This window comes from Vulpes vulpes, chromosome 5 (assembly GCF_048418805.1).
Source record: "Vulpes vulpes isolate BD-2025 chromosome 5, VulVul3, whole genome shotgun sequence".
Classification (NCBI taxonomy): domain Eukaryota; kingdom Metazoa; phylum Chordata; class Mammalia; order Carnivora; family Canidae; genus Vulpes; species Vulpes vulpes.
The window spans coordinates 110,878,390-110,896,578 of record NC_132784.1 but is presented as its reverse complement, the minus strand read 5'-3'; the positions used below and the strand labels follow the sequence as shown (position 1 = coordinate 110,896,578).

At 43.9% G+C, this 18,189-nt stretch overlaps 1 protein-coding gene across 2 annotated transcripts in view; it reads left to right on the top strand.

Moving 5' to 3' along the window:
• Window positions 1-9,907: 9,907 nt before the first annotated feature.
• NUF2 (NUF2 component of NDC80 kinetochore complex) overlaps window positions 9,908-18,189 on the top strand; it is a 28,189-nt gene continuing 19,907 nt past the window's right edge. The window contains exons 1-5 of one of the 2 annotated variants that reach the window (XM_072759604.1): window positions 9,908-10,057; window positions 13,279-13,421; window positions 14,620-14,694; window positions 15,689-15,765; window positions 16,246-16,307. In XM_072759604.1, coding sequence (XP_072615705.1) covers window positions 13,299-13,421; window positions 14,620-14,694; window positions 15,689-15,765; window positions 16,246-16,307 — 337 coding nt within the window. In that variant the 5' untranslated portion in view covers window positions 9,908-10,057; window positions 13,279-13,298. Of the gene's footprint in view, window positions 10,058-13,224; window positions 13,422-14,619; window positions 14,695-15,688; window positions 15,766-16,245; window positions 16,308-18,189 lie in introns of those variants that run through there. The other variant, XM_025991645.2, reaches the window with a different exon arrangement.

Here is an 18,189-nt window from a genome sequence, read left to right as displayed (position 1 = left end):
AAATTTGGACACAGAGGCACATGCAAAAAAAAAAAAAGTCATGTGAAGATAAAAGCAGACATCGGGGTGGTACATCTACAAGCCAAGGAAAACCTAAGACTGCCAGCAAACCCACCAGGAGCTGGGCAGAGGCACAGACCAGACTCTTCTTTATAGCCTCAGAAGGAACCAACCTTGCCAGTACCTTGATCTTGGGCTTCTGATCTCCAGATAGGGTGAGACAACATATTTCTGTTGTTGAAGCCACCCTGTTTGTGGTACTAGCCACGGCAGCCCTAATACATAATGCCTTTTTTCTTAATCTCTTAATTTCTAAACTCATATACCCAGAGCACTCAACCTCCCATTTGGGAGCAACACCTATAGGAGTCAAGGCTAAAACAGGGCAGAGCTACTGGATTCTGTGGCCAGACTGCCCGTGGTATGGTCTTCCCACCCTCACCTCCCCGGTCCCTGCTACCTCTCTTTACCTCATCCCCTTCCTGAGCCAAAGAGATGTCCTCATCCTGGAAAAATCAATTCTAGTATATCCTTTCTTCCTTTCCCTGAAATGAAATTGTTTTCTCCAACATAAAATCTAGAATTCTACACTGGCAAAGTGGCAAATGGTTGGGGAACTTACTAAAGTCTTCACAATATTATTTGTGAAATAAAAATGAGTATTGTTGTCTTTTTTTTTTTTTTGAGCAAAAAGTACCTATCTAGAAAAAGCCTCTATTTCACGAAGAAGGAAACTGAAATAATAAACAAAATATATAGTCTCTGTCCTCTTCTCCATATCCTCTCCTCCACATCCCCTGCCCCACCCTGTTCCTGGCACAGAACTTCTAAAGCCTTTGTAATATCTTAAGTGATAAGAACCCTAGGGGCATCTTTTGTTCTAATATTTGGGTTTTGACCCTAGTTCCTGACACAGGACTCCTGAACTCCTTGGAATTTCTTGGGTGACAGGAGTATGTTTTGTTCTAATGAGGTGATTCTGGGTGGGCTTGGACGGCTTTAGGATGGCTCTGGTCATCAAAAAAAAAAAAAAAAAAACCAAGCTGTGATTAGAAGCTTAGAACTTTTCAGGCCCTCCCCCATTCTCAAGGCAGGGAGAGGGGACGGAGATGGAGTTAATGACCAATCATGCCTATGGGATGAAGCCTAATTCTAATACGACGGGGTTCAGAGAGCTTCTGACTGGTGAACACATTTATATTTCAGGAGGTGGCACCCCTGAACTCAGGACCCTCCCAGACCTCACACTGTGTGTCTCCTCATCTGACTGTTCATCTGTGTCTCTTCTCATATCGTTTATTATATAATAAACTGGTAAATATATTTCCCTAAATTCTTTGAGCCATTTTAGCAAATTATTGAACCTGACCAAGGGGTCATGGAAACTCCAACATATAGCTGTAGGTCAGAAGCACAGGTGTCAACCTTGGACTGGTGATTGGTATCTGGAGTTGGGCAGTCTTGTGCACGGAGTTCCTAACTTGTGGGATCTGATGCTAACCCCTGGTAGAGGGTATCAGAACTGACCTGAATTGTAGGACACCCAGCTGGCTTTGGAGAATTGGTCAGTGTGGGGGAAAAAAAAATACCCATTTGGTGATGGGAAGTGCAATAGAATGTTGAGAGGAGAAACAGTCTTTCCTTGTGACTCTCATGAACTTCCTTGAAATAACTGGAAACATTATAGGCTACTAAAATACCAACATTGGAAATACCCAGGGTATGAAAATTGCATTTGAAAAAAAAAAGTCACATTGAACAAATATTTTTATCAATGTTCAATTAGTTTGGGCTGTAAATCCATAAGGTGCTCTATATTAACTATGTTAAAACAAGATGTTGGTGTGAAAGGTTGGGGAGAGGCTACTAGACAGCTTTGAGTATAACACACCATGTGGGGATGCCTGGGTGGCTCAGTGGTTGAGCGTCTGCCTTTAGCTCAGGGTGTGATCCTGGATTCCCGGGATCGAGTCCCACATCGGGCTCCCTGTAAGAAGCCTGCTTCTCCCTCTGCCTGTGCCTCTGCCTCTCATTCTGTGTCTCTCATGAATAAATACATTTTTTTAATCTTAAAAAAAAATAACACATCATGTGTTTGCTCCCCTGGATCTGGTTTAGAAGTGATCAAAAATCGGCAAAGGACATGTATTTTATGGTTTCAAACTAAAAATTCCATGCGAGTCCAGAACAAAAATAATGTTTAAGCTGTTGCAAATGCATAGCTCAGATCCCAAATCTTCTCACAAAGATGTAGACAGCTGAGGAATGAAGTAGATCAATAGGTCTGGAATGATTAAAAGGTAATCAAAGTAGACAGCGGCTACTTTGACTTCACTGCTGTTTTTCTTCTTAAGCCTGAACTCTAAATATGTATTTTAGGGCTAATAAACTTAGAATCTAATTTTTTTCCACCTAGAACATTGTGTTTGATGTTTATCACTCTATTTCTGTTGACTTTCAAAGGGCATAAGGTTAACGTTAATGCAAACACGCCACCCAGTGAACGTGCTGTGCACACAAAAATGTTACCAGAACTTACCGCTTTCTTTAGATATTAGTGCATTTTCAGTAGATCTATAGCCCTGAACCTTCACGTAAAATTATACACTACAATAGTAATTCAAAAATCTATAAAGGCACCATACACTTTTACCCTCTCGTTCATAATTAACCATGGTTAAAATGTGCAAAGGATATTCCAACTTGTGATAAAGGGTTTTGCACACAGATGTAACCTGTAATACTGCTGAGCGATAGCTGTTACATGGCACATTGTTTTCTCTCTTTTTTTTTATTTTTTTATTTTTTATAGTCACACAGAGAGAGAAGGAAAGGCAGAGGCATAGGCAGAGGGAGAAGCAGGCTCCATGCACCGGGAGCCCGATGTGGGATTTGATCCCGGGTCTCCAGGATCACGCCCTGGACCAAAGGCAGGCGCTAAACCTCTGCGCCACCCAGGGATCCCCTCACATTGTTTTCTCTTATGAAATGTCAGGCAGGCATAAAACTATGACTCTCCTTTTGCACAAGCTTTTCAAAGCTTTTGTCTGATGCCCTTCATGTACAACGTGTGTTCATAATTTCACCTCCCCTTGCTATTCATGGTTAGCCATCATTTTTAAGAAATGAATGAATATTATTAATAATATTAAGTGGGTGGAATAATGGCATCAAGGATACAACCAATAAATTTGTGAGTCAGTCATTGTGATGTGGTCAGAAATGCTGTCATGATTTCAGGGAGCATTACTCTCCTGCCTTATACCGATCAGACCAGAGTCCCAGTGCTGTTCTCAGTTTAAGGCTCAAAGAGTTGAATGGAACACTTTTTTTGGTCATCCTATTTTTCTTGAGAAATAGAAGCACGTGGAGGGGGAAGCATAAAGAACCAAAGCATATGGCAGGAAAATCTTTCACTTTGACCCCCTGCTTTCCTCCTCAGAGGCTACTACTATTACTAATTTCTGTTTGACGGAGCATGTTTGAAAAGGAGTAGTTCATCACAACAAACATTAACTGCATGCACAGTTTGTGCAAGGCACGGAGTTAGGTGCTCGGGAATCAAGTCATTAAGAACCAGCCCCGTGTAGTAGTTGCGACAGACATAAAACAGATCATTTCAATATAACATAAACTTTTATTATTTTTTTAAGTATGCAAAGAGCCCACTGATCTCTTCCAAGTGCCGTGTATCTGGACATTTTCATGTGTACCTCCCGCAGGCATCTTGAGGTTGACGGGTCTGAAACTCACCCACCGCTCACCACCCAAAATGAGTTTCCCTCTTTAAATCAGAGAATGACACCCCATTTATCTGGGGACTTGAGTCAGAAAACTCTCATGAAACAGACATTCATCAAGCATCTACATCTAAGGATGTGTGCCTGGCTATGAATAGATGAAAGCAAACACGGTAGTTCCTATTTTCACTAAAAACAGAAATCTCACAGAGGAAGACATAGACATGGCCAACAAGCATGTGAGAAAATGCTCCACATCACTTGCCATCAGGGAAATACAAATCAAAACCACAATGAGATACCACCTCACACCAGTGAGAATGGGGAAAATTAACAAGGCAGGAAACCCTAAAGTTGGAGAGGATGTGGAGAAAAGAGAACCCTCTTACACTGTGGGTGGGAATGTGAACTGGTGCAGCCACTCTGGAAAACTGTGTGGAGGTTCCTCAAGGAGTTAAAAATAGACCTGCCCTACGACCCAGCAATTGCACTGCTGGGGATTTACCCCAAAGGTGCAGATGCAATGAAACGCCGGGACACTTGCACCCCGATGTTTCTAGCAGCAATGTCCACAATAGCCAAACTGTGGAAGGGGCCTCGGAGTCCATCGACAGATGATGGATAAAGAAGATGTGGTTTATGTATACAATGGAATATTCCTCAGCCATTAGAAACGACAAATACCCCCCATTTGCTTCAATGTGGATGGAACTGGAGGGTATTGTGCTGACTGAAGTAAGTCAATCAGAGGACAAACATCTTATGGTCTCTTTTATTTGGGGAATATAAATAATAGTGAAAGGGAATAGAATGGAAGGGAGAAGAAATATGTGGGAAATACCAGAAAGGGAGACAGAACATGAAGACTCCTAACTCTGGGAAATGAACTAGGGGTGGTGGAAGGGGAGGAGGGCGGGGGGTGGGGGTGAATGGGTGACGGGCACTGAGGGGGGCACTTGACGGGATGAGCACTGGGTGTTATTCTGTATGTTGGCAAATTGAACACCAATAAAAAATAAATTTATTATTTTTAAAAAAAGCTGTTTATGAGACTCTATCCTTACTTTATCTTACTTCTGCCGTCGTAGTTCATCAAGTTCCATCACTTCTACTTCCTAAATTCCTCTGGGATCTATTTCTATTACATTGTCAATACCTCAGAGCAGGCCACCATCTTCCTTTCTCTGTATTACAATGTTGTCCCAATTGGTTTCCCTCCCTCTTGAACTGGTTTCCTTGCCACTCTTGAATTCTATTTTTCTCACGGTAGCCAGAACCGTCATCTAAAATATAAACCTTATCATGTCAAAATCCCTCAAGCTTTCTATTACCTTTAGGAAGAACTCCTTAACATGACTAGAATATTCTTCATGATCTGGTCCCTGTTTACCTCCTCAGCCCCCTGTCTAGAATCTGTGTTCTTAGACTGTGCTATACTCTCATGTGTGGGTCTTCCCACAAGTTGTTACCTCTGAGCACTTTTCCTCCTCCCCCTTCAACCCGGCCAATTCCTAGATATTCTCAAGTATGGAGCCAATTGGGTTGAACTGCATTTTCTAAAAAAATATTTTTATGACCTGCCTCCCTTCCCCATGAGAATACAAGATGTCAGGTCAATTGTTAGATTGGTTTATACATTTGTTCACTATTATGTTTCTAGTATCTAGTTCAGTGTCTGGCACAAAATTAGGGGCTCAATAAAGTTTTTTGAATGAAAATATGATTGCCAAGAAAGCCAGGAGGAAAGTCAACTCATTCAGACTATGGAATAGGTAAAAACTTCTTGACTCTCTGAAAATCAGGATAAGTAAGAGTCAGGCAAAGAAATCAGGATAGCCCAAATAGTCAATAAAAATAAGGTCTCAAAGTTTAAAACTGCCTCATGAACGGGGAGTGGGTGTGATGGGAAATAAGGTTGGAAGCATAAACAGTGACAAGACCATGGGGGTCCTCCTAGCACGCCAGGCTATGGAGTTAGACTTTATCTTGGAGGTGATAAGAAAGATGGATTGAAGAAATCTAAGCAGACAAGTGAAACTTTTGGGTTTACATTTGGGACTGATCCTTCTGGCTGCTACTTACAAGATGAATTTGGGCATGTGGGCAGCGGTGGTGAGGCTAGGGACAGTACTGAGATAGTGGAAGTGAAAGGGACAAATTAAAGTTGGAATGGCTCATGAGCCCTCCCAAGTGGATCCATCTAGAAGGCCAGGAAATCATTGTAGGAGTCACCAAAGGGACATGACCACTGGTTGACCTGTGAGCTGGGCACCGGCAACTGGAGGCTCCTCATGCCCTCCCCTGTCCTTGAAATATGTGTCCAGCTTGCTTCCCCTGGGTCCAGAGGCTGCTCCAGGGACACAGCCTTGAGATAGTGATGTGCTGTTGTGACCCATCTGGATTGCATATGTGACTGGACCCCATTGAGGATTCTACGTAAACTTTCGAGGTTTGGCAGGCAGAACAAGCCTTTACGTAAGTTCCTTTGCTTTGTCAACCTGCTACCTACCCCTCTGGAGTGGCCTCTTTCTTCCACCTCTCCCTGCCCTCCAACTATGGGCCTGGTTTCCGATTACACCCAGGAAGGTTCAAGGAGACTGTGAACCAATAGAAATAAGTCTGAATCTCAAGGGAGAAGTCTGGAACAGCAGTTTTAGGCTCCATGAGCAAATAGATTAAAACAATGAGTGGGTAATACTCCCAAGGAGAAAATACAGATAATAATAATAATAATAATAATAATAATAATAATAATAATAAAATGTTGAAACCTACACTGTTCAAAGGGCAGGGAGAGAAAGAGACAGCTAAGAAGTAAGAAGTAGAAGAAAAAGAAGCGATGCAAAGGGAGTTAGGTTTCAAGGAGGATCTGATCAGTGGTAGCAAATGCAGCTGAGGGGTCTAGAAGGAGAAGCACTGTTCCACAGCATAGGCGGGGGTATATTCCATCTCCTGGGACAAGTCAGAGGGAGGTACATGGGGCAGGGAGGGAAATGGGGAGGCAGGACATTAAGGTGTATGTTGTAGGATGGCTTGCATTTTCTGGTAACTGGAAACAAGGCTGCTGGAAATATGTGTGGCCCGTAGGGAATCTTTGTTCCAGTGAATGGGTGACTGATGGCAGGTAGGGAGGAGAATCCATCTTAGTATTTTCACCTATTTCTATTACCCCAGATCAAGTGAATCAACTTTTCGGCCTTACTGATCTGTAAAAAACAAAGCAGAAACAATCCAGAATCTAGCCTAATTTTATGTTTTTAGTTTCAGAGGTAGAGTTTGGTGACTCCTCAGTTGCATGGAACACCCAGGGCTCATTCCATCACGTGCTCTCCATCATGCCCATCACCCAGTTAACCCCATCCCCAACCCACCTTCCCTCCAGTGACCCTGTTTGTTTTCTACAATTAGAGTCTCCTGTGGTTGTTTCACTCGCTGATTTCCTCTTATTTTTCCTTCCCTTCACTTTAAAAAGACATTTGCTTATTTTAACCTAAAGCATGAGCTACCACAGAGCACCACGTGCATTAAAGGTAAAGTCCCAACTGCAGGCTTGTCTCCCTGTGCATCCCCATCATGTCACTCAAAGGTCTGTCATCCTTCTCTAAAGTACAATCTAGAAAGGGAACATGAAATTAAAATGAACTGGCACAAACACTGCAGATGCATGTGAATGTGTGTTAAGTGCCTGAAAAACACCTCTCAGACTACATTGGGCACCTTCTAACAAAGACAGGAGTTGAGGCTGGGAAGGGGTGGTTTGTAAGAAAGCACTGAACACCGTAAGACCGGAAACTGATGAACGACCAATTAAAGGATTGTCAAGAATCGGGTGAGCTGACGCTGGAGACCATATGCCCCTTTGTAGTGCTTCCTCCAGGGCACCGAGCTGGGGATTTATGGGGTGCATTCAGGGTTACAGTTCTGACAGGCTCCTGGGTCAGAGGCATCGGACGCAGGGAGTGTGGATGCTGATAAACCCTGCAGTCTAGGCTGGGAAGGGAGGCAATGGCCTGAAGACTAATGGGGAAAATGAAAGAGAAGGGCAGGTATTCAGCATGTGAGGGTACACAGGTGCAGGAAGACAAGACGCCACAGCCATAAAGGATCCTAGGATCCTAGACGCCCAGCCATAAAGGATCCTAGAAGAGCTGGAGGGCAGCTCAGGTGGGCCACACAGCTTGGGGGGTCCACGTGGGCAGAGGGCGGGGAGACTGGGCCCAGCTGCTGACCCCAGAGCTGTGCCTTCCACCCTCAGGTATCCCCCTCCCGGCCCTAAGGACATGTGCTCCAGTGGAGGAGAAGCCTGTGCAAGTAGAAAGGTCTTTCTTTTCTTTTCTTTTTTTCTCTCCTTTCTTCACTTGACTCTCTGACAGCTTTTACAATTCTATTTTCGTGACCTGCTTTTGAGTTTTACCAGGTTCTGACTTTGAGCTTTACCTATAAGTACATGGAATCAGGGAACAAACAAACAAACAAAAGAATTAAAAAAAGAAGCGGGTTCGGACTTGTATATCCATATGCACAGAAAAGCACCAGAATCTGTCAATTCCAACACACTCTTTCTAGCACCACGTCCTCCCCGTATTCCGCGCAGTCCAGCCCCGGCTCCGGCTCCCCCGCCGCCAGGCGCAGGCCCGCGGGGGCTCCAGGGCCCCAACCTGCGGACCTCACGGCTGCGCCCCGGCTCCAGCGCGCTCAGGTCTTGCGCTGCAAGAGACCGACGTGCGCTCATGTATGAAGAGCCCAGCGGGGTCGGGAGCACCTGCGGGTCCAGCTCCGGGGGGGGTGGGGGCTCACGGGGGAAGAGCCCAGCGCTGGAGGAGCAGCGGGGTCGGGAGCACCTGCGGGTCCAGCTCCGGGGGGCGGGTCACGGGGGAAGAGCCCAGCGCTGGAGGAGCAGCGCGGTCGGGAGCACCTGCGGGCCCAGCTCCGGGGGGGGGGGGGGTCACGGGGGAAGAGCCCAGCGCTGGAGGAGCAGCGCGGTCGGGAGCATCTGCGGGCCCAGCTCCGGGGGGGGGGGGGTCACGGAGGAAGAGCCCAGCGCTGGAGGAGCAGCGCGGTCGGGAGCATCTGCGGGCCCAGCTCCGGGGGGGGGGGGGGTCACGGGGGAAGAGCCCAGCGCTGGAGGAGCAGCGTGGTCGGGAGCATCTGCGGGCCCAGCTCCGGGGGGGGGGGGGTCACGGAGGAAGAGCCCAGCGCTGGAGGAGCAGCGCGGTCGGGAGCATCTGCGGGCCCAGCTCCGGGGGGGGGGGGGGTCACGGGGGAAGAGCCCAGCGCTGGAGGAGCAGCGTGGTCGGGAGCATCTGCGGGCCCAGCTCCGGGGGGGGGGGGGTCACGGAGGAAGAGCCCAGCGCTGGAGGAGCAGCGCGGTCGGGAGCATCTGCGGGCCCAGCTCCGGGGGGGGGGGGGGGGGGGTCACGGGGGAAGAGCCCAGCGCTGGAGGAGCAGCGTGGTCGGGAGCATCTGCGGGCCCAGCTCCGGGGGGGGGGGGGGTCACGGAGGAAGAGCCCAGCGCTGGAGGAGCAGCGCGGTCGGGAGCATCTGCGGGCCCAGCTCCGGGGGGGGGGGGGGGTCACGGGGGAAGAGCCCAGCGCTGGAGGAGCAGCGTGGTCGGGAGCATCTGCGGGCCCAGCTCCGGGGGAGGGGGTCACGGGGGAAGAGCCCAGCGCTGGAGGAGCAGCGTGGTCGGGAGCATCTGCGGGCCCAGCTCCGGGGGGGGGGGGGGGTCACGGAGGAAGAGCCCAGCGCTGGAGGAGCAGCGCGGTCGGGAGCATCTGCGGGCCCAGCTCCGGGGGGGGGGGGGGGGGTCACGGGGGAAGAGCCCAGCGCTGGAGGAGCAGCGTGGTCGGGAGCACCTGCGGGCCCAGCTCCGGGGGGCGGGTCACGGAGGAAGAGCCAAGCGCTGGGGCGCAGCGGGGTCGGGAGCATCTGCAGACCCGGCTCCTGGGGCGGGGGGGTGGGGGGTGTTATGGAGGAAGAACCCAGCGTTTCCGGCGGACCTCAGCGCTCCCCCGTCTCCCCGGAATCCAAGTCCGCCCGAACGCTAACGCCGCGAGAAACGGTTCCGCTCGCATCCCGGCGCCCTCTCTCGCAGCGCAAGCCCCTCCCGCGTCGCGACTCTTGAGCCTCCTCGGCCCCCGGCGCGGCGGCCGCGCAGGAAGTGGGCGGGGCGGAAGTGGGCGGGGCTTCCGATGGGAGGCGGCAAGTTTGAAAAGGGACGAGCGGTTGGTGGTTGGCGTCTGTTGACTTTTGACTTGTGGCTTCGCGTGCGGCAGCCCCGCAGCTCCTCGGCGTCCTGCGGGCGGCTGGCGGGCGCGGTGAGTGAGCGGGGGCGGGCACGGGGGGACGTTTTTTGTTTTGTTTTTAGTCTTTGCCTCCTGGAACTTGGATTTCCTAAACCAGCTTGTTTTAGCAAAGCGAAGGGTGTACGATCTTAACGGGTGTTCTGGCAACGTCCACTCTGTTCAGCTTCTCGGTGTCGCAAATAAATGAGGAACCGGAGGGAGAACTTAGCAGTTGATACCTGCTGACTTGCTGGGCGGTCCTGGGGTCGCTGTGCATACGTGACCAGGTCATTTATATGCTAGAGAGCTGGTACTGTGCCCTCGGGAGGCCGCCCCCCCGCCCCCCCCCCCCCCGAAATGAATTGGAACCGAGGTTTACCATCAAAGAAAGGTAGGAGTTGGGTATGGGAGATGATTTCAAGAAAGAAGCACTGGGAGTTATTGGGAACGTCTGGGAGAAGACTAACTTGACACAGGAAACTCATGGATTTATTAAATATTGGAATGCTTTAAAAAAAAAAGAAAAAACAACAGAAACATTTGAAACCGAGGTGGTGGGTAGGGTGATTGAAGTATTTTTTTCGTGAAGATGTTACACGATGCATTCGTGTTTGTAAGGACTACTCTGATAGTGTGCAAGACAAGGATGTGTGATGATGGTGATGAAGGTATTTTACACCTACTCTTTCTCTCTTACAATAATCTTTTTTTTTTTTTTAAAGATTTTATTTATTTATTCGTGAGAGACAGAGAGAGAGGCAGAGACACAGGCAGAGGGAGAAGCAGGTTCCCTGCAGGGAGCCCAATGTGGGACTCGATCCCAGGACCCCGGGGTCATGCCCTGGGCTGAAGGTAGACGCTCAACCACTGGGCCACCCAGGTGTCCCGATAATCTTTTTTTCTTTGAAGGTTTATTTATTTGAGAGAGAGAGAGAGCGTGAGCAAGCACAAGCAGGAGGGGCAGAGGGAGAGAGAATCCCCAGGAGACTCCATGCTGAGCTCAGAGGCTGACCTGCGGTTCCGTCCCATGACCCAGAGGTCACCACCAGAGCCAAAACCAAGAGTCTGACTCTTCACTGACCCCCTATCATGAATTTCTTTGATCCAGATGTAGCTTGTTTCCGAAAAGTGACTTTTTCTGCAATCCTCCAGCCAAGTCTTTATCAATGGTTTTTAAATCTGTGACTTAGATGAAAATGTGGAATGTGTGTTTATGCTGAAAAGGACATTTAATATGCGAGGTGTCAAGATATGGAATCAGAAAGACGCTGGCTATGGAATGAAAGTCATAAAATTCAGTAATGGGAAGTGCAGATCCTTGCTTAAGGTTCAAATGATTATGTAAGAAAAAACATGGAGAAGACCTGGCTTGCTATGGATGGGTCACATTGAAGAAGTTCTCAGAGCTTTAGTTGATTTCTGTGTGTGTGTGTGAGAGAGAGAGTCAGTAAGGACTATAGTTGTCGACTAGACCAGCAGTGGCCGATGTCTACTGTATGGATACTCTGCCCCAGGCAAACCGTATCTGGAGTATTGTGCTCAGTTTGAGCATTGCATTTTGAGAAGACATTGACCAGATTGGTTTAGAGGAAAGTAAGTAAAATGGTAAAGTTTCTAAAATGATGTCATATAAGCAGTGGCTCTACTTAGATCATATTACTTAACCTTAGAGAAGAGATAGCAAGGCAGAGATAGGATAGCTTTCTTCACATTTTTTTTTTCTTCACATTTTTAAAAGTGATGTCATGGAAACAGAATGCATTAATGCATTCTTTGTGGTTGCACTGACTAGAAATAGGACCGGTGGGTAAAGGTTACAATGAGCAGATTTCTAATCTAATTATTGAGCCGTACTGAAGTGGAAAAGAGTTGCCTTGAGAATTAGTGAATTTTGTGATGTTTGCACGTGTTCACACAGAAGTGCAAAGATGTTTCCAGCCATCTTTCAGAATGGCTTTCTACATTTATCAGGTTATAGGCAAGTTGGAGAAGCTTCTTTTTAGCTATAGAATTCTAAGAAACATTAGGCACCTAAAGAAACGGATTTTTCAGAATCATGGGTCATTTCCGTTTTTTTGCAAAACTGGGTATATTCACAATGGGTCTCTTGAAGTATGCTACTTCCTCACAGAGTAGGGGATCTGAATGTAATAAATCCAACGTTGTGAACAAGGCAGAGGCAGTGGCTGGTATGGCTCATGCTTCTCCTGCTGTCACTACTGCTGCTCTGTTGGGCACAGCTGGAAATAAGAAGAAAATGAAAAGATGTCAGCTTACAGGGGCTCCAAGTGTAGTGTCGGAGTTCTAGGAACATAACCACAAGACACTGTGGCAGGCATCATAACGGTTAAATGCAGAGCTCTAGGACATGATTTCTTAACCTCAACATCACTGACACTTGGACTGAATAATTACTTGCCGCGGGGGGCTGACCTGTGCATGGTAGGTTGTTTAGCAGCATGCTGGGCCTCTCCGCACCAGGTTTCCGTGGCACCCCCATTCCAGTCCTGACAGCCAAAGATGTCTCCACACGTACCCAGATGTCCCCCCGCTCCTGGGGTTGGGGGTGCTTAATTGCCAGAACGACTGCTCAAGGGGGACACAGGTGGGAATATCTCACATCCAAGGACATTAGGGAAGAGTGATTTTTATTGTTGTTTTTTTTAGGTTATCTCACTGGTGGTTGGAATTCCTACCAATCACAGCATTCTATTTTGACTGTATTTTTTGTTTTAGCTCTCTCTTCCTGTGTGCTTCTTAAATCTTATGATCCATCTCATTATGTGTACATTTAATAGCATTACATGTAGATCGCCGTACAATTTTATTATCTCCCTATATTAATACTGTTTATATCGAACTTCTGCCGATAGTGTCGCCTGCATATCTTGCTTTGAGGATTCTCAGGACCAATCTTGTTAAACCCTAAGTCCCCCAGATTTAACAAAGAAAACATGGTTTTTCAAGTATATTCAAGCAAAGTCCTCTTTCAACAGCATTAGGAAATTTAGAGAATGACTGAGCCATTTCAGAATAAAATGTATTTTAGGACACACACATATATACACATGTTTATTACTTAGGATATACATATGTATGTAATTGTGTTATCTTACTAGGGTGTTTGATGGTAGTTAGCACTTCTATGAATAGTTCAATGATGGCTTGTTAAATTTGCTTATATTTATCAGCTTCCAGACAAAGAGAACAGCAGGTTGTGTCATGTTTCTGATCTTTGCCTTTTCTTCCTTCAGACTAGCGGGAGATTCCCAAGATGGAAACTTTGTCTTTCCCCAGATATAACGTAGCTGAGATTGTGATTCATATTCGCAACAAAATCTTAACAGGAACTGATGGTAAAAACCTCTCCAAGAGTGATCTTTATCCAAATCCAAAGGTACAGTGTGATTGTGTTTGCATGCGGATGGTGGCATTTAAAAACCAGTGAAACTACTCTGCCTCTGTAGTGTTTGCAGAAGAGGATGTGCCCTATTACTTGATGTGGGCCAGTCATTTTAATCCAGAAGCTGTCTCTCACCTAGTGTAATTTTAAAATACTCTTAAGTTTATATGTCAGGTGACATCTACATTCCCATTAGGAATTCAGTTCTTTAATATGGTTGTTTTCTTTTAAAAAAAAAAAAAAACACTTCTAAATCATAGTCATATTAAAGTATATTAAATTTTTTATTATTATTGTAGTGGTCTGAGCGTATCATTTATTGGTAGGACTTGGAGGAACCTCTTCTAAGTGGTTTCCAACAATAAAAAGTGCCTAGAAACAATTCTCTTTGGAAGCTTACAGATTAATTTTCTTGCATTGTGCCCCAAGGGGGGGATTGACTTGTTTTGACAGGCTTCGTTCTTATTTCTTTAGTTATTAAATGCAAAAATGAACTACTTACGTGTCACAGAAAATCCCAAAGTCTCCGTCCATCTTTCTGTGTTGGTCTTGAAGAAAACCTGGTTTAATGATATAGAACTCAAACTTTTTGATCTCAGTCCCTTTTTAATCTTTAAAATGGAAGGAATAATCTCAGAATAAATGAATTTGTATATGGAACAAAACTGGTTCTACAGGCCAGTACTTGGCAGCTGCTGAATTAAAAGATAAAACTTTTTAAAATTCCATGCTACTCTAATAAATTTATACCTCTAGGATCATAGTGTTCACTTAAACTTTAATATCTCAGGAAACCTTAACATCTAAAGCATGAAATAAGTTTACCCATGGTCTTTTTTTTTTTTTTTTTTAAATACACTCTCAGTATGCCATTATGTTTGCCACATGCCTGCAATCTGTTTTAAAAGACTAACCTGTCTTCCTTAATGTGGATGGATTGGATTTACATATACTTGTTCTCATTCTGTTTCTAAGCTTAAAACAGCTGATCTCATTGACCACTTATTACATCTGAGCAAACTGATAAGTATATAGGTGTTTTAAAATTTGGAAAAAATTAAATATTTCAAGGGGAATAGAGTAATTTTGTTACTCTTAGCATCCATTGACTACAATTTCGAATGGTAATGATGACAGCAATTCAGCTGTAGAGTCGTGAATCAGAGTATTAAAAGTTGTTTTTCTTTTGCAGCCTGAAGTCTTGCACATGATCTACATGAGAGCCTTACAAATAGTATATGGAATTAGACTGGAGCATTTTTACATGGTGGGTTTAAGATGAGGCAAAATTACATTCTTTCACTGCATTTCCCTTGTTCAGATGGCATGCTGGCTTCAGGATAGGAAGTTCTTGACTTTAATTTTAACAAAATCAAAGGCTTATATAAAATTAATGTCCCTTGCAGAAGAATCTTATAATAATAGCTTATATTGATAGCTTTAGTAAGACAATAGTAGTAAAAGACTTAAATGACACAAATAACTGCAGTTATTCACAGATTTACAGGTTTGTCTTCAGAGCCTAGTGAGCAGCAGCAGAGCCTTCCCACATACTCTCTTTTCTGAGGAAGGACTCCCAAATTACAGTGAAAGATGTATATTAATGTTTAAAACAATTGAAATAAGGCAACTGAGCTTTAGCAAATTAGTTATTGCTAGTAGGAAAAGTCATTTTTCTTAATTTTGTTTTTGAACCTTCAGGGCATGATCTGAAGTTTTACTAAAAATGTACTATCACTAGAATCTCATCAATATGATTACATATTGCTTAAAAATCAAAGGCTTTGCCACGTATTTGCTATGGAAACTTGCTAAGGCCTAGTTTCTTTGTGTACAGAAAAGGGATAGCACACTGTTGTGAAAATTAAGAAAGAATGCATATGAAATGCTTAGCATAGTACTTGATATTTAGTAAATGCTGACTTTACCCCTTCATTCTTTCATTCATTTAAAAAATCTTTACTGAGCACCTGCTGTGAACCTAGCATTATTAGTAACAATTCTAGTTTTGTGCTAGGATCTGTATTGTTTGCTAAGTTTTAAAGATTTAATGATAAGATTACTTTGATATTAATTCATGATTAAGGAGGGGCGGCAGGCTGGCTCAGTAGAGCATGTGACTCTTAAGCTGAGGGTCATGAGTTCAAGCCCCGCATTGGGTGTGGAGCCTACTTAAAAAAAAAAAAGTATCTTAAGGTTGAAAATTTTACTCATTTTGTCTATCAATGTATAACTTAGATTTTGTGATATCTTACATTTAGATGCCAGTGAACTCAGAAGTCATGTATCCACATATCATGGAAGGCTTCTTGCCAGTCAGCAATTTATTTATTCATCTGTGAGTAAAGTCATTTTATTTTCTTAGACTACATGCATTCATATTTTCATTACATTAAGCTCTCTTAATGACTGGATTTTCTTGGAGAAAGAATTTCTATCATCTCCCTCTCCACTCTTTCAGCACATTCAAAATTGTAGACTTTCTTCAAATAGAACTAACTGCTTCCCTCTGTGGCATTTAAAATTCTGCTTTCAAAGGAGGTTTTAAGGTTGTGAATCTAAAATGGTCTGGAGGTTTTTAAAGAGTCCTAGTACCTCCAAAAGTGTGTGCTGTTTATTAGGATTTATGCCTTGGTATTGTTTGAATACTTGTGTAGTGTACAGAAAATGTAGATTTTCTGGATTATGCATGATAGTAGACTTCTGCTTGGTCTTTTGACATTGAGAAACATATCCAGAAATCTCTTGGAAAATAAAATGTTTATATCCTGTAGTTTAAATATAACTCATAGTATTCTTTCTCCACTTTTTCTTCAAGGGACTCATTTATGCCCATCTGTCGGGTGAATGACTTTGAGATTGCTGATATTCTATATCCAAGTAAGTGAGAATTTAAAATAATTTTTAATATCTGACTTCAATTTAATATTTTACTTCCCCATCAATAAATGTAAAAAAATAAAACAACTACAGGTAATTGGCTTTAGAAAATATATCCCATTCCTAAGGATGAATTTTTTAATCGTATTACTGGAATTGTTTTCCTTTGTAGATCCATAGGAAGGCTGTTTTTCTGATCCGTTTGTCTTAACTCCTTACACTTAAAATTTATTTTGTCAATTTGAAAACATGAATATGCAAGCTGTGATATTGCATAGTGGATTCATCATACTAATTTTCTCAAGTAGAACAATTACTTCTTACCTTGAAGAAAATATCTTTTACCTTGGATAAGAATAGTCTTGATATTTATTAAAATGTCAATTTCTCTTTCTCTTAACTTTATTTAAATGTCCCTTAATTCATTTGACTCCTTGATATTTATACGTCAAGCTGTTCTATGTTGCAAGAGATTCAGTGTGCTATTCAAAAAATTTTTTTCGGGCACCTGGGTGGCTCAGTGGTTGAGCATCTGCCTTTTGCTCAGGTGGTGATCCTGGGGTCCTGGGATCGAGGCCTGCATCAGGCTCTCCACAAGGAGCCTGCTTCTCCCTCTGCCTGTATCTCTGCTTCTTTCTGTGTCTCTCATGAATAAATAAATAAATAATCTTTAAAAGAATGTTTTTTCCTCTTCCTGATCTACCTTTTTGTTTATTGATCTATAATTTACACAAAACAAAAATTAACCAATTTTAAACATAACTAAATTAATTTTAACAAAGATATATAGTTGTCTTGCGGCTGCCACAATCATGCATGGAAATTGAGCCTACAACAGTTCCCTGGGGTCCCCTTGCAGTTGATCACTTCCCACCACCCCTCTTCCCTGACAACCTCTGATCTACTTTCTGACAGTGTAGTTTCTTGTCTAATATTTGATATAAATGAGATAATAGCCTGTAGTCTTTTGTGTCTGGCTTCTTTAACTTAGCAGAATGCTTTTGAGATTAGTTGCATTTATTTAGTACTTTGTTTCTTTTTGTTTTGGAATAGTATTCTATTGTAAATATAAGCTACAATTTTTGTAGTTGATACACATGTATATTGTTTCCATTTTTGGCCATTATGAACAAGGCTGCTCTGAACCTAGGCTATGAGTCTTCATAAGGACCTGTGTTTTTATTTCTTTGGGTAAATGCCTAGCAGTAGAAATGCTGGCTCATGTGTTAGGTGCATACTCAGTGTTTTAAGAAACTGCTGAACTGTTTTCCAAAGTGGTGGCATCATACCATCAGCAATATCTGGTAGTTTTCAATTGCTCCATGTCCTCCCTGGACTTGATATTGGAGATTTTTAGTGGTTTTTATTTTCATTTCACTGATGACTAAGAGCATATGTTCATATGCTTATTTGCCATCCATATACCTTCTTAGGCGAAGTGTCTTTTTGAATCATTCTTTTAAGATTTTATTTTTTTTAAATAATCTCTGTACCCATTGTGGGGCTTAAGCTCACAACCCTGGATCAAGAGTCAGACGCGGGGATCCCTGGGTGGCTCAGCGGTTTAGTGCCACCTTTGGCTCAGGGCATGATCCTGGAGTCCCGGAATCGAGTCCCACGTCGAGCTTCCTGCATGGAGCCTGCTTCTCCCTCTGCCTGTGTCTCTGCCTCTCTCTCTGTGTCTCTCATGAATAAATAAATAAAATCTTTAAAAAAAAAAAATCACATGCTCTACCAACTGAGCAAGCCACATGCTCCTGTCTTTTTTTTGTTTGTCTATTATTGTACGGCTTCTTCAGATACTATAAAAACACATAGTTTATCAGATAAATATTACGCAAATATTTTCTCCCCATCTATTACTTGCTTTTTTAATATAACA